This window comes from Haemorhous mexicanus, chromosome 4 (genome assembly GCF_027477595.1).
Source record: "Haemorhous mexicanus isolate bHaeMex1 chromosome 4, bHaeMex1.pri, whole genome shotgun sequence".
Lineage (NCBI taxonomy): Eukaryota > Metazoa > Chordata > Aves > Passeriformes > Fringillidae > Haemorhous > Haemorhous mexicanus.
Window position 1 is genome coordinate 12,808,736 of NC_082344.1, and position 16,960 is coordinate 12,825,695.

Here is a 16,960-nt window from a genome sequence, read left to right on the forward strand (position 1 = left end):
CGATTTTACACTCTCTTTATAAGAACACAGTTCTCAATTTTATCCTTATATGTATAGAAGATTACATTCATATTACATTCGTATATGTAATGTGTCTGAGACACATTACATCCTGGTATTGCTCATGTTACTGGCCATGCTTTCTTTAAGCACTAGGAAAACCAATAACACTTATTCATATGCTTCAGCTGTTTGGATTGAATAAATATGAGCCAGACACCAGGTGTTCATACAGAAAAATCTACAGTGCAGCCAAAAAGCACATAGGTTGTTAATGAGAAACATTTCATCCTCTCCCAATGGCTGTAATGTCAGGCCTTAAGGAATTCTGCTTCCTTTTTAATTTCTAATAAACGCTAATGCCCTTCAATTATATTGCAACTCACTCCACATTAACCTCATTGGGAATAATACTGCCTTTTCCAGGTGAGTGAGGGCTGTCAGCACTCACAGTCCTCTCTAGCACTTGTTCATGGCCAGTGGACTATGAAAAAGTGCAGCCACTCTCCAAAAACCTCTGAACAGGCTGATTCTGTCCCTGTTTTTTGGATAATCCTGAGCTTCTGTGTCTGTTGGACAGTACTTACAGGCTTCTGGTAACCAAACAATTTTGGGTTTTTTTTAAAGATTTCAACTAATTTACAGCTTTATTCTCAATTACCCTTTATTAAAAACTTATTATCAGTTCACATCATCTTGTCAGAGCCTGGTATACACATGGAAATTAATCCACTTATCTCTTTTTATTAGTATTCAATTCTGTGTTTGTTAAATACACTATTAATGTACAGCTACTGACAGCTTAAATAAAATCTATAAAACACAAAAGCTGCAATTAAACAGCAAAAGCAATTTAAAAAAATTATCCTTGCTGAGCTACAGGCATCTCTTGTTATCTCATTAATGTACATGGGACAGGGTTGGCTTTTGCACTGTTTATGTACCATGTGGTTCATAATATCCTTCCTACTCTCACAGAATGTAAGAACTGGTTAAAGCAAGCACTCTAATTCCTTGAACTATTTTCTTTGGTTTTCCTGCTTGCATGAATTGTTAATGATGGCAGATATGAGATTCAAATAAAGCTAAAGACATGTGAATGCAGGCCAGCAGCTCCACTTGTCAGACAAGAAGGCTCATCAATGCAGACAGAGTATTTTGGTGTATGAAATACTAAATGACATTTTCCCATGTATGTGAACAGTAATGAAACACAGGCAGAAGACTATAGAAAATGAAAAATATTATAATCCTCCCCAAGATGGAATTGCTCACAGATAATGGAAATTTCAGTGGAAAAATACTGGGTTTAGATTTGACCAATAATGTTCTCTTGAGTACAGAATAATTTAACAACTGAAGAAGCAACAGACAACCTGAGGGCAAGGAAAGAGCTCTCTACCAAACACTTGCTTCCATAAACAGGGCATTTAGAAAGCTTCCTCTCCCTCCCATTCATTCAAATTATTAGCTGCATATTTTTACTAAGGAACACAAATTATAAGTTCTTTTTTCAAAAACAAACACATTGAATCACAATGGTAAAAAAACTAGAGCAACATTTAATAAAATACTCAAAAAGTACTCTTCAGTATAGAAGCATAACTTCTGCACATGTATCTACTCAAAATGGCTATATATTTGCAGAATTCGTAATATTGCTGAAATTATGCAAGCTAAAGTAACTTTGTCCGGAAGAGTTATCAAATAAAGTTTTTCTGTAAAAATAAACAACAATTTAGGATAAGGGCACTATAACTACATCGCTTAATGGCTACTGCTCGCTCTCTATGTAAACAAGGAAAGTGACCACAGTGGACTTTTACCCTTATTTCAAAGCATGCAGTGGTTACTTTATCATATGAACTGAGCAAACAAGCAAAGGAAGCAGCCTATACGTTGTAGCAGCTAAAGTTTAAACAGTAACTTATGTATACACATTTAGTTTCTTACATATTTCTTCTTTTTAATAAATTCTGGCTTCCTTGACCTCATGATAATAAACAAATTAGTGTCTAGTGACAAGCATATGTTTAAAAGCACAGCAGCTTCTGATGTCAGCAGAATTTTCCTCATGCTAAGTTTTGCCCTCATACCTTTATTTTTCCTTCAGCTGTTTATCATGGTAACTACAGAATACACTTCTGAGATCTGATCCAATTCCTTTAAAATGCAACATTCCCTAACCATGAGTGGCAAGTGTTTGGGCGCCAAATTTAACAGCCCAGGCTTCCTCAGAACTTCTACAGAACATCCTCAGGATGATTCAGGGCCCCTAAATCAGGCTACTAACCATCTTCCCCAGGAAAGTACTGGGAACTTGAGTCCTTAACTAGGCATTCATACAATAGGTATCTAAATTTTTATGATAGAAACAGCTTGATTACAAGCATTGCACTGAATTCAGTGGTCTTTGGAAATAACTTCTCCAATGCCAATTGCCCAATGTTTTTTTCCTCTCATCGTCAAAGGGCTTTATAATCTCCAGCCCATACTTGCTCTGCCACTGCATCCCCTAAAAAATGAACCTCACAAGCCTCAGATTTTATCTCCAGCACCATAAACATAGTCAAACATGATGGATAACAACATAAACTTTCAAGCTCACTTGAGGACAGAGTATTTTTGAAGGACAAATTTGATTTTTGTCTATAGTGTGAATAAAAGAAAAGCCAAGAGATTTATGATCCAGGATTTGTCTGTTTTGGGCTACATTATGATGTGGTACAGAACATTAGGCTTTGCAACAAGATTAAATGTATTTTATTTCTCTTTTGGCATTCCATACCCAATGGAGTATGGATAGCGAGCTTCAAGTTTTTATTTTTGCCATATAAGATCATTTGACTTTTCCCACTCCATTGTAGTATATATTTCATTTAATAAACCTTATAATGAAAAAAAGTCTTCTAGTCTATTCAAGGATTACAATTCAGAGGGGTTCATTTAATGCCAATAGTTTTAACATCTGTGGTTTAAGTTGCAGAAAGCTTCAAAAGTAGCTATTGAAGTAATACATTGCTTCATTTACAAAGGAAATTGGATGCCTAATGCATTTTGTGGTGCAATAATAATGAAGCTGTAGTATTTGCATAAAGCAGCCCGCAATTACACCAGGTGTTGGTCTTGTCTGAAAATCGGTCTTTAGACTTTTCCTAGCCCAGTGTGGACCCATTATTCCATCGGGTTACACATTAGCATAGAGATCAGTGAAGTCCTCACCACAGAGAGCCACATTTGGGGAGGATGGATATCTCATCTCTGCCTAAAAAGCTGAATGCATGGGGAGAAGTTGCTTTTTAATTTAACTGTTGGCGTGGACTGTTAGTGGAGAGCAGACTGGCCAGAAAGGACTGATGATAGCATCATAAAGATCTGCATTCCCTTCCCTACTTGGCATAAGGCTGCTGAAGCTGCTTAGAGCAGGGCATGGAACAAGGCTCACCAAAGACCTCCAACAGCAAATTTCTAGCCAGTGTTTGCCGGTGTCATTCTTTTGACTTTGCTAGAGCTATTACAGTTTCAGTTCACATAAAATAAAAGTTATTTGGCTTTTTGTCCATGAGTGTAGTAAGTGTATGGGGCACAAGCCAGTATTTTGGAAAAGAAAAACACGTCAAAATTCAAAGCACTTGAGAAAGATGGTGGCTGTTATCAACACAATACTAACTGTGCACAGCTGGGACTATGAAACATGTTTGAGTTTTTCTTTCCAAATGGTTTTGATTGGTCTGATCATTCTCTGTTTCAGAGGATCAGTTTCTTTATCTTACCAACCTATTATTTGCTAGAATGATCTCATTCTGATAATCAGGATGGTCATTTCTTCTTCTTTTGGGTATGAATTTATGTAGACCTAATTCAGACCTAGGAGGTGAACTCCAAATGGTGTTACTGTATTAACTGTAACAACAAGCAAAGCAGAAAATTTCAGGATTTAATCTGCTCAAGAGAGAAACACTCTCAGAATAGAACCATGCCTTGAAAATATCTGTCTTGTGTTTGAACATCTGTGTAAGCATTCAGGAGGCAATCTGTACTGAGTTCAAGCTCATTACCACCTCATTGCAAGTTTTTTACATTGGAATTAAGTTGAGATTGAAATGAGTTTTGTTATCCCTATTGTACTGCACCAAAGAAGATGCTTTGTGACAGCAGGAAGAATGATTGCCTTTGGGAAAGAAAACATAAAATTTGAGATACATCTGTCACAAAAAGATTTTTTAAAAGTCTGCTAAGCCTACAAATACTTTTCTACACTATGGTGCTCAGCATTGTCTTGCCAGTGAATATGCTTGGTGTAAAAGTGAGAAAATGTGTCTGATTTGAAAAATGTTACTGCACTCAAGTTTCTCTGAAAACCAAGAACAAGAGCTTGATCACATCGTATGAAATGACCACATTTTCCTAGAGCTTCTATCCCAAAATCTTCATTTACAAACAAGGTTCATCACAAGAAGATAATAAACCTACTGGGCAACACAGGACATGAAAGTCTCAAGTGTTTTAATTACCTTTTAATTGCCAATCACAAACCACAGTGATGCAGAAATAAAGTACTCTGAAACCATCTTCCTGTCTTGGAAAAAGATTTGCAAAGTTTGTAAGCCATTTTAAATAATTCGCTTCATTAAGTCATGTAATTAATCAGCAATGTGACAAACTGATTCCTACATTTCTGTATTTGTATACAATTATGTGTGTGTGTGCATATTATGTGCACTATAACACAGACCAAAATACTTACAAAGCTTTGATGTATGCCTTGTCAAGCACCACCAAAAGGCAATTTCAATCCCCTTTAGCCAGAAAAATATTTTATTGACTTTTGCTCTACTAGATTGAAATTAAGGCTGTAGTCACACCAAGGGCTTAATGGAATTGTGGATGCCCTAGAAGTGTTCAAGGCCAGGTTGGATGGGGCTTGGAGCAACCTGGTCTAGTGGAAGATGTCCTGGCCCACAGTAGGCAGTTGGAATGAAGTGATTGTTAAGGTCCTTTCTAACTCAAGCCATTCCATGATTCTATGAAGTATTGTACTTTTCCCTCCAAGAAAGAACAGAAGGATGTGAGCTGCTACAAGAGTATGACAGTATTTACAGAACACAGCAATGCAATTTAACAGGGGAGAAACAATCCTACAGAAGCAAAAGCAAAATGCCTCCGCCTGGCAGCACATCTTGGGCTGCTTGCATGGCACAAGAGAGAAAATAAACAGGATCATAGTGGTGTGATATGTGCCAACTTACTTTAAAAAAAAATTCAAAAAAAGTCTTCACATGGCAAATGAATGTCAAACTAAGTTTAAAGTGATTGTCTACAAATTTGCTGATAATATCATTGTGGTAGCAAATTTTTACAGAGAAAGGTGACATAGGGAGCAGCCTTCTACCTGAGGCGACCACACAGCAGGAAAGCAAGAGAGGACTTTATTCAGGATGATGTTGAAAGAAGACTATCCATCAATACTCAAAAGCTTACACACCAGTTCAGCAATGTCCAGAAGGCAGAGACCCTTGAATTGTGCAGCCAGAGTTGCTGCATTTGCTATGTCAGCATGAACCCAAGCAGCAGAAAGGAGTGTGAAAACAGAATTAGTACTATGCAGAACAGTGATTGTCAGTAAGGTAATGAACATTATTTACAAGCTTTGCTATTACACATTCAAGTACAGCAACAGGACTCTTATTTAAAGCAAAACATGAGAAGAGGCCCTATTAAAGAAAATGTAGATTCAAATTTAATTTCAAACAAAGGAAGGACTATGATGTCATAAGGTACTTGGCACCTCTATACTAGTTTCCTCCCACTTTAAAATAGAAAGAGATCCAAGTCCATTTCTTTGTCTCCGCCTTTGGTTGTCAATTATAAGCTTTTTAAGTCAAAAAACATTTGACTTTAAAAAGTGCAAGTGAAATAAATATTCAAACCAGTTATAACCAATATTATCAAAGCAGTCTCTTGTGGATTTTCAGTATCATTTCATGGATCTTTGAGAATGAGATATTGTTGTAGTTGCTTGCCTCTGCCTGATGCTACTTTGAACACTTCAAAACCAGCCAATAATGCCTCTGCCATGGAGCCAGTTTAGCCATTTTTACCTGCTTTCCTGAGGCTTTCAATGTAGCAGCCATTTAGGAGAAATAAACTTAGAACAGAGACCATGCCAGTCTTGGTTAAACTACATGAGCTAAAACCCTAAAGAAACAAAACAAAAAACATATGAAAAACACTCCACAACAAACTACTCGGCACCCTCACATATTTTACATACCACAACCACAAGGCAGTTTGCTTGAAGTTGCAAACCTTTCTGAGCTGATTATTTTGCAATCTGTAGGTGCTCTGCTGTCAACAGTTATGAAAGAGTTATAAAGGGATTTAAATTAAAATATCACCAACTTTGGAATGATTGTTGTAAAACAAATATAAAATCCAACATTATTTTGACAGGAATTATATATTTTCATCAGACTTGTCAGTTCACCCAGGACACTAACTATTAACCAGATAATCCCTACAACAGGGTTTTATAAAATACATGACTGTGTGATCAGATTACACCTTAGTCTTTTCAATGTTTCAGTAATCTAAACAAGTTCCTCAAATCTGAAAAATGCTGACTGGAGTGGGGGCTGAAGAGTAAATATATATACTTTTTAAAGTCAGGTGTATCTCACTGATCTACTGTAGATAATAATTAGCTGATGCCTTTTTAGCCTGTCTTTCTCCAGAAGCAAAGGATACGTGCTAGCTCTTGGTGTGAGGGGAAGGAACAGGAATCTGTGCATTTCCTCTTTGGGCACAGGGACTGAGTTCAGCTAAACTGAAATGTGGGATAAGAAGGCTCAAACATTACAGTGTTCTCACAAGTGTAAGGAAACGTGCAGTCAAGGGGAGGCTGTAGCATGAAATTAAAGCTGATGATACATCAGGAAACCCATATGATGAATGAGAGGGGCAGAAAAGGAAGATTTTTTTATACATGTACTACACAATAATTTCACAGAACAATAAGTGAAGTTCCTGAGTAACATACAGAGAGGCATTGTCTACCTCAGTAAGGGGTAATCTAAAAAAGAGGCTTGTTCATATACCAAAGTATGTCATCCCTTAACAGGAGAGAAAGGGAACAGCGATTCCCTTCCCACACTTTGATCTCCATGGTCCAAGGGAACATGGAGCTAATCTTGGTTAAGCCTTGCCTGGAATCAGAAGACTCGGCAGAGTGCTCTGGCACCTTCCTGGGGCATTAGGAGCATCTCCAACAGAGCAGAAAAGCCAAGGGCTTTTCCCACTGCTGGAAGACAATACACACATGGCAACATCCAGGATGGGGAGAGGAGACAAGCTGGCAGGGAAGTAAACCTAGACCAGAGCACAGGAACAGCACTGCAGATGCACAGCCAAAGCAGTGCACAGTGATTTTGGCATTAGGGGTATGTTTAGAACCACAGTACAACTGCAGCACCACTAAGTCCCTGCAGAAACTACTTTAACTGTTCTAGCTTTAGGAGTCAACTGTGGATTTGGCTGTGTGCTTTGGCAGGACTCCAACATTTCCTTTGCATTAACTTCCTTATAAACACGTGATTCCTATTAATACAAATTATAGTAGAGACTTCCGCTATTAGGAATGCAAGTTCCCAAAATTATCTCCCAGCTTCATCTCTAGATGATCCAGAGAATGGGATAACAGTATAATACTGCTGGCTCCATTACTGGAGTTTAGTTCCAGCTGACTGCAGATTAACATCATGAAAGTAGGAAATAAATAATAGGTACATAATAACCCAAATGAAAACTCTTCTGGTCACTCCACTGCAAACAGCTACCAGGACTTGTACTGCAGGTAAACACTGAGAAAGAACTTGTTGCTGCCAGCTATTCCAGTGAAACGTCACCAGTGGCTGCTGTAATGATAAGGATACACTTATGAAATGTCACTCACCAAACTAGAGCTGTCACAGAAAGCAGCAAGTAGAAACTACTTCTAAAACTAACTCCCTCAGCTGAGCTGAGAAAGGCCACTGTCAAAAGAGTTTCTATAAAAATACCACACACCAAGATGTTACTGCAAGAGAGTAAGAAACAGGGAAATGCTCATTGGAAAAAGAAAACAGCAGCAGACTGAAGGGAGAAAACACCCATACATCAAAGACAGTTCCTCAAATTATGGCTATAAAATATGGGGGGTGATGATGACACACAATTACATCTCTCCTTTTATTTGGGTATCCAGTACGATTTTAGATTCTTTCCCTAAAGAACCTGAGATAGAAAATTTCAGATCCAGTGTCTGAAGTTGAATAGGACCCTAACTATTTGAAAGCACAATTGTATAACAGAATGTGCCAGGTCACCTTATGAATGCATAATAATAGTAAATGGAAAAAGATAATATGGAGATTGAATGTTGGATTCTCTCATGTCATGTACATAATAAGCACTAGGCTAGTCCCCAGAGATGATGGCTGACCATGAGCCAGCACAGCATCCCAAGGGATGGAACTTATGAAAAAAAACTGAAACCAAGCTGCTGGACAAGAAAAGATGATTATCCGAGCCAGGGAGCATTCCTACAAAAAGAAACTAAGTTTATTAAGGGATCAAGGGAGTCTAAAATGAGAGAAAAGATAAACCTAGAAATGTCTGTTACCTGCTTCCTTCACAAGCCAGCCAGAGCTATAGCCTGACACTCCATCATCTTTCTCCTGAAAGAATGCAGAATCTTCTATTACAAAAGCACCTTTTTTGGAAGAGCAGCTGGTTGCTTCTCCTTTGTGTGCCCCCTCCAACCTTTGGACAGTCTGTAGGTTGCTGGGACTGCAGACAGGAAGTTATGAGCCCTCCCTGTCCAAGTTATATTATTCTGAAAAGAACACTGTTTTAGAGGCCAATAACTTCTTGAAGAAATTTCATATTTAGTAGCTTTAACCAGTTATTGTATGCTACTACTGCCCTCTTACTCTCATTTCTGGCTTTTTCTTATCTAAATTTTAGACTTAGCAATGTTGTTCTTCCAGAGATTTAGCTGAACATGGCCAAAGCCATGGTAATTCAGCTGTAGGACTTGGATTTTCAACAGATAATGAACATGCATACAGGACTTTGTCCACACACTCTTCCAGGAAATCTTAATTAAAGTGAAATATAACAGGAAGAAACCTGGTATTACTCAGTCTGGTGATTATAATACATCTGGTTGTTGATTTCTGCTAAGACCTAGTCTTTCATGGAAGCTCTAAATAAGCAATAAAGCACTGAATAAATGCGAAAATTGATGAAGTTTTCCATAAACTAGAAGAGTCTCAAAAGTGAACACCAAACAATATTTCACAACAATCTAACTACTTGCATGCTAGATTTGTCTAACCATTACAGGTGAAATCCAGAACTATGGGCCTGCAATATATGCATGGCAAAAGTGACAGAAATCCTTTCTATTAGAAAAGGTTTTTAGGAAGCTTTTTCCTTTTCCTTATTTTAATTTTTTTTTTTGTTCTGTAATTAATCAAATGCAGTGTTTAAATTAACTTCTGCACTATTAAGCATCCAAACACAGACTGTGGCACTAAATGGGAAAGCAAATTTATCAGATAAGGTTTTTTCATTGGGCTGGTTTTAAAAACTAAGTGACCATAGAGTGCACATGGTAATTAATTTCATACATTTCTCACTGTCTATACTGAATAATTAAAATATTCACAGAGAGCAAAGACAAAGCTCAGTTCTCTGTACTCTCATTTGGATCAAGATATGAAAATACAACTTTGGGCTACTTAACAGATTGTTTACCTCATCAACATCTCAGTGAGAAACAAAAAGTTCAAATCAGAGCAGAACAACTCAGAGTAAGGCAAGTTTATGATTGGAATTCCATTAATCAAGTTCTTCTTTGGAGAACTCTGGCACACACAACCTGAAGCCAAAGGGAAAAGGGGCCCTTCAGCAAAAAGACTGCAAGGAATCAAAGGTTGTTTCTTGTCACGAAGCTGAAACCTAAATGTTCCCTAAAATTTTCTTTTTCAACTGAAAATGAACTTCTTTTAACATACGATAAAATACTATATACTGCAATTGATATATTAGTATATTTTCCTATTATATAAAACTTACTGTCAAGTTCTGAGTTCTCTTGAAGAGCTCACCTTCCCTAAGTAGTCACTGAAGAAGTAGAAAGTGCATTTCAAGGACTGACTCCTCAAACACTGGTGTCAAAATTTAGAGACAATGCAGATTTCTACTGGCTCTACCTTCCCCTCATGCACTGATAGAAAAACTAAGCATTATTTCAGAATTCTTGTTTACTGCCTGCTACATCAATGTAGACTCAGTCACTTCCTTCCCTAAATATTCTTTGCAAAGAGTGACAAAGGTTTTCAGTGTTTTCCCTTGAACATCCTTTCCTCCCAAGTGATTGATCCAAGAATATTACTACAGGTTCCAGGGGAAAGGTAATTATAATTAAGGCTACACAATGCTTTGCATTTAGAGTCTACTCACAATTGTTAGTTCATTTTGAATGGGAAAATTCAAACTTACAATGTAATTAAGAGAAGAAAAAAATACATCTTTTTCCCACCTATTTTTTGAGAGAATTGCTAGTACCCCCCTGCTAAAGAGCAGGATTTGATATTCTGCACCAAGATAATAAAGATGTGAGAGATGCAACTATCAAAAGAGCATGCTCCTGCAAGATGTTCAAATCTCTTCCTAACAAAGCCTTGTTAAAATTCAGCAGGTACCTATTTTGAGGGTTCAACATATGCCAGGTTAAAGAGCTGGATAAGGCTTTTCCTTGCTATTCTTTTCCCTTCCAGAGGATGGCGACTACAACTTGAAGCCAAAACCACGAGGCAGGGGATTGACTCTGCTGTTCTCTCTGTGCTGTGACTGAGGCCAGAGCCCAGACTCTAAGCAAGAGAAAAAAGAGGCAGCCATACATGCAGAGGAGAAAGGAGGGTAATATTCAAGCAAAAGTGTAGTAAAAAAGAGGGTGTTGTCTAGGGTGTTGATCAGAAAGAAGTCTGAAAACAGCACTTGGGAAGAATTTGGAGAAATGAGGTCCAGGAGAATGAAACTTCTGCAGCCAGCTAGAGAACATTCACTTGCAAAACATGAATTCAAACATCTGACCCCATTAAAACAGACAAAACTGGTTCATATAGTGTGAGGCTACATTACAAAACAACTGCCAATTATACTGCCTAGTGTGTCTATGTAGAAGTCTGAACCTCAGGACATTCCAGAGTGCAAATAAAGTGTGCATGGGTTACTTTTCTTTTATTTTTTTCCTTGGTTTAAGTCTTTAAAATCTGAGACTTGCTTTAAAGATGCAATATAAAGTTCAATTCTGTGAAATTCAGAAGTTATATTAGAAAAGTTTAGATTTTCTAATATAAAAGCCTTTTCAAATACTGTTTGATATTTTGCCCACAATAATTGCCTATAATCCTCCTCCTCCTTCCAGAAGGATGGTCAGAAATAGACCTTAATTGTAAAAGGCTCCAGCAAGGTGTCCAATGGCATTGACTCTCATTACATCTTGTGGCCATCTCTCTCCATTTTGTTTTCTTTTTCTCTGCACACTGTAGCTATTAAAAAACCTCAGACCGGTAATTTAGTTTTAGAAAACGAAATGGATGGCAGTTCAATGCACCAAAACTGGACCTTACTGTTACATAATGCCCACGCTCCTATCAGTACATCAGGTGATGCCAATCATCTACAGTTTCCACCTCAAAGTAGAGATGTTAAGTTTGTAAAGAGCCATAGAATGACATAAAAATCTATACTGGAAGTCAGGCTTGCCTTTTTAAAATTTTGTTTGCACTCTGCTTATACTTTTAAATGAAAAAAGAAAAGGTGGAGGAAGTCAGATGGGCCGGAAAAAGGTTAGAGAAGAACTTGTGCCTCCTCTTCTTCATGTGCTGCATCTCTTCCCACAAGCTCACAGGGGCAGTGTGAAAGCTGGGAGATGGGTGAAAGGCACAGAGAGATTTGCCCATGGATCATCCCTGTCCCTAATCTTGTCCCTTTGCTCCTCCTTCCTAGTCCCTGTGGCAATTACAGCTCTGGTGTTTGGTACAGGCTCTTCTCTGGCTAAGGTTCACCTCAACACCCAGAACACCTGAAAGTCCCTGATTAAAGAGCTATTACAGCTATTCCTCCTCCTCAACTCACTCATTTTTAAACAAAGCTGTCCTCAAACAGCTCTTTGAAAAAGGAAATATTTTCTTCATAATTGGCTCATCAAAAGCCCAATACGTGTTGTCCAGCTCATTCATTCTTTGAACTTGCGCTTCAGTGAGATTTTTGATAGGCAATTTATCTAAAATACCCTATGATATCCTTAACCATTTCAAGTGGAAACAGTGTGTCCCGCATTGAGTCAAATTTTGTATTCAATGTCAGAAACACATGACAGGTGTTGTGCCCTGCTAAGAATGATTATAAGGCTGACAGCATGGAGGATGCACCATAGACAGTGGATTTGTCATTTCCTTTGTTTGTTACTACTTTGAGGCTTTATTGGAAACATGCTCAATGACAGGAGATTCTGAGGTTATTCACTACCCACAGACTCCAAATGGGATCCTGTCACTGAAACAATAAAGCTAAATAGATTCAGAAAAGAAATAACTTTTTAAAAAGAAAAAAAAAGATCTATTTTTTTTACAGAGCTGCTTCATTATGCGTTGCCCACCAGGGTCCATTCTCCCTTAACAGGAGCCAGCTCTAAAGACAAAAAAATAGAATCATGTGTCAGATGCTGCAATGAACTCTGGTAAATCAGTTTTGTGCCTCTCTGTCTCTTGGAATAGAGTTAACACTGAATGATAGGAAACATTCATGTATGGGTGAAGGGAAAAATAAGAATATTTATGCCTATAAAAAGCGACTTGGAAGTGGCAGAGATGTTATAAACAGGATTTTAATATGATGTGAATTACAAGCACTTGATACAGAGGGGATGATATATTGATTTTCCTCATTCTGAACTATGCATGTCACTAAGATCAATGGTTGTCACAAACCTATATCAAGGAAATTATAATATGTGGAATTATTTATAGAATGGCAGCTTGAGGTATACATCAATTGCAGCATCATAATGGCCAGACTTATGACTGAGGACAAAGCCATCTATTACATATTGTAAATGATAAACTGTGAATTCCCATCATTGCTTCATTCACCACATTTTTCATAAGTGAAAAGAAGAACTAATAGAAGGATTCTTGTACAGTCTTTTTTTATAAAGAAGCAACAAACATTGTATAGTTTATCACTAAAAGACAGCAATTCCACTTACAAACTAAGTCATTAGAAAAACAGCTACAGGCAGTATTTTCCAAAACAGAGTTATGCAATGTACACCAAAGCAAATATTCCCAAAGTTTCATTGGGAATCACTTCTGGATTGCTCAAAATTCTGGGGACCCCGAAGAAGCTGAAAAGGAGCAACACACAGGAGTCCAGCATCTCTCAGCTTTTGGTGGCAAGAAAGCATGAACCCATAAACACATGCTTCCCTTTTCCAACAGCAAAAGCTGTGTCACCACTAGAAAGTCTAACAGCAACACAGGCACCTTTATAATTTTCATATCTAAAAATTATGGCATTTTCAATAAAGTCTGCTTTTGAATCACCATTTACTTCTACAGCTCACTTAGTTTCACAGTAGTCTCTACCTCCTACTGTTAAATCTTAAAAGAAGCCTTTCAAAGGTCAATCCAAACTGTTAGGATTCTGGATGTTAAAATTGAATTTTTCATGTCTACTTGTTCTTTTGAAAGGCTTAAAAGCAATTTGTGGCAATCAGCACAAAGGGATTTGATTGACAAAGTTTAACAAAGTGATCTAGAGAAGATTTATTGGGGAAAAACAGCTAAAATTGCAAATTAAACAGCAAATAGTTTTTCTCTGTCTGCCCTTGAAAGAAAATAGGCTCTCTTCTTAGATGTGAAAATCATTCTAAAAGCTTCTAAAAGCAACCAATGAAAATTTTAGACATGCACAGCACTATCTTTCAGATCTGCAAAAGTAATCAAATTAAAAAGAAACTACAAAAGGAGAAGTGTAACAAGGGCTACCAAACAAGTCTGTTGACCTCATACACACAAACCTCAAAAACACAATTGCATAACTTCCCTCAAGTGAAATACAGGACATTTAGCTAAAACACCTGTGGAAATCAAGGAGTTTTTCTCTTCTCCTTTGCCTATCTGCTCTTTCCTTCCCAATCTGCTGTCTCAAAGTGCCTTCCTTTGTGATGCTCCTTTCTCCATCTGTGGACAGGATCAGTGCCCAGCTGGAGGATCCCTGCCAGGCCACCCAGGCAGCAGTGCTGTGTCCCTTCTAACACTGCTCCAGAGGTACTCCAGCCCAGGGGAGTGAGCAGCAGTCCCTGCTGAATTTGTATCTGCATAACTCTGTTTTGGAAAATAGCAGCAAAGATACAAAACATCTCCATCCAAAGACACATCTTAAACTGCCAGGCCAACCCTTAACAGGAGCACTGTGGGGTGAAGTTCTATGCTCCCATTTGACATTTTTACTCTTCTGTTCTGAATTTTTGGGCTTTCATTGGCCAACTCATGAGGGAAAAAGGGTATTTGGAGAGGGGAAAAAAGTAATTTGGCTGGGTTTTTTAAAATTTTATTTTTAAACCTCTAGTTATGTGAACAGTGTTAGACTGATAGCAACTAGCACAGCTAGAAGATTTTTGCTTTATTATCGTGATGGTAAAAATTATTTTGCATGCTACTGCCACTACTTGCAAAGCCTTTGCTTTAATCCTCAGACAATCCTATCACCCAAGTCAAAAGTCATCGCCTCCTATCCAACTCATTTTTCACCTACTTTAGTTCAATTCTAAAATTCATATATAGGGTAAAAGCAGGATAAAGCTTTTGTCTGTTTAAAACTACAACATAACTGATAGATTTTACATTTTTGTAATGGTGCTTCAACCTTATATACCCATTTGCTTGTTTAATTGTTAAGTATTATTCTGATTTTTTTGCCTTTACAACATTCTTTTGTGACTTCAAATTACTGTAGCCTGCAAATATAACTAATGTGTTATTCTTCTCAACTTTCAAATAAGTCACATGACATAAACCCACTCAAAATAATTTATATTTTGATCTACAAAAACCTATTAGATTTTTTTACTAACAAGTTCAGGGTTTTTAAAATTATATTTATGTATGTGAAAATTTTCCAATCTACTACTCTACTCAATGCTGTTCTAACATTATGGTGATTTTATGTAATTAATTAGTTTTCCTGTGTCTGGTAACTTACTGTAGCTTATATACTTTTATATTTATTGGAGACATACGAGAAAAAAAAAAGCATTTGAAATGCCAACAAACAAAATTTAACACAGAAAACTCAGAATTCATTAATGATAAAACATGTAGTTATGAAAGACTGCACGAAACTCATTCACTCACTGAATTACTACAGAGACTGAGGGATTTATGCAAGGTACAATACATTCAACATGAAACAGCTCAGTTCAACACACCACATCTCACTGCATTAGCAGCACCTTGTGAACTAAACCTACAACTAAGCCATCTCAGCTCATTTACTCTTTATAAAATTACCCCTTTTCTTTAGAACAGCTATCTTTGCCAAAGGACAAAGGGTTTATGTGGGTAAACCTACAGTATTAATCTACACATTAATTTTGGCAGTAATAAATATGAAGGTCCAGAATTACCCATTACAGACTGTAAACATGATTGTTTACTTATTATGATCTTTATAAATCCACCACACAAACAATTTGTATTTCACAAAAGTCCAAGATACGATTCAGTTATTTCTTTGCAGGTAGACCAAAATATTTTCTATTAGTTTTGCAGTGACCTTTGTTATGCGTTATTCTAGTGTCAGGGATACACATTTTAAAACTCCTATTGACAATATGATTAAAACTGTTATTATATGATTAAAACTATATGGTTAAGCTCATTCAAACCAATTATGAAAGTTTCTTTAGATAATCTAGCATCTGGATTAATTTTACGATCAAAACTTGTTTGCTCAAGAAGGTTTTTTATTCCTCAAAGACTCAGGTAATGAGAAATCTTTACATCTTTTAATTACACATTCCTGATAACATCAGCCTCAATTTCTGCATAGCTGCAATTTAGAATAAAACATGTTTTAATTAACTTCTTCTAAAGCACAGTAAAGATTTTATCAGATATTGATGGCAAACACCACCAGTCCAATCCTACTTGGATGTTTGTTTTCAATAAAATAGACTAGTAAGAACTGCCATCTGTAATAAATGTTTCTTTTGCTTTCTCAGTATTTGTGTAGATGTTGAAAAAATAATTTAATGACTGTGCAAATGTTTTTTAAAATACCCACAAAACTGAAATATAACTTTTTTTAAAGCAGCTGCTGTTCAGACTGCTGGTTCTATTCTACACTTGGTGAGCTGATCCTTGCAAGGTATCACATATCTATCTCAGAAACTGTTAATTACTGATAAAACACACAGCTGCAAAGACCCTGCACTCCAGAGGTGACTTAGCAGCAGTCAGGCTGCTGCTAAACCAGGCTTGGGCTCTACTGGGCATTTAGAACCAGCCTTAGACCCTCTGTGCTGGCAGTCCTGGCCTAGCTCAAAGTGCACTGAGCTCCACCTACCTCCTCATGCAATCCAGCGCCCGAATGAAGAAGTCTTTGTGCAGCTGGTGCTCATCCCTCAGGATGGAGCACTGCTCCAGCGTCACTGACATGGATGTCCTGTCTTTGGCACTTTTGCAGCAGGTGAAGCGCACTCCATTCAGCTTCCGGCAAATCTGAAACACAGGCAGGCCCCCACAGGTTAGCCCTTCTCCACCAGGCAGGCTGTGCAGCCCCTACAACTCTGCAAGCCCAGAAAGCACATCCAGAGAGCTACAGCATTTCTCAAGAAGAAAGCACC

At 37.5% G+C, this 16,960-nt stretch overlaps 1 protein-coding gene across 10 annotated transcripts in view; it reads right to left on the minus strand.

Annotated features, from left to right (window-relative positions):
• INPP4B (inositol polyphosphate-4-phosphatase type II B) overlaps nt 1–16,960 on the minus strand; it is a 312,388-nt gene that overhangs the window by 16,000 nt on the left and 279,428 nt on the right. For 9 of the 10 annotated variants that reach the window (XM_059843843.1, XM_059843840.1, XM_059843839.1 and 6 more), the window contains one exon: nt 16,681–16,835. In XM_059843843.1, coding sequence (XP_059699826.1) covers nt 16,681–16,835 — 155 coding nt within the window. Of the gene's footprint in view, nt 1–6,101; nt 6,199–16,680; nt 16,836–16,960 lie in introns of all 10 variants that reach the window. The other variant, XR_009486134.1, reaches the window with a different exon arrangement.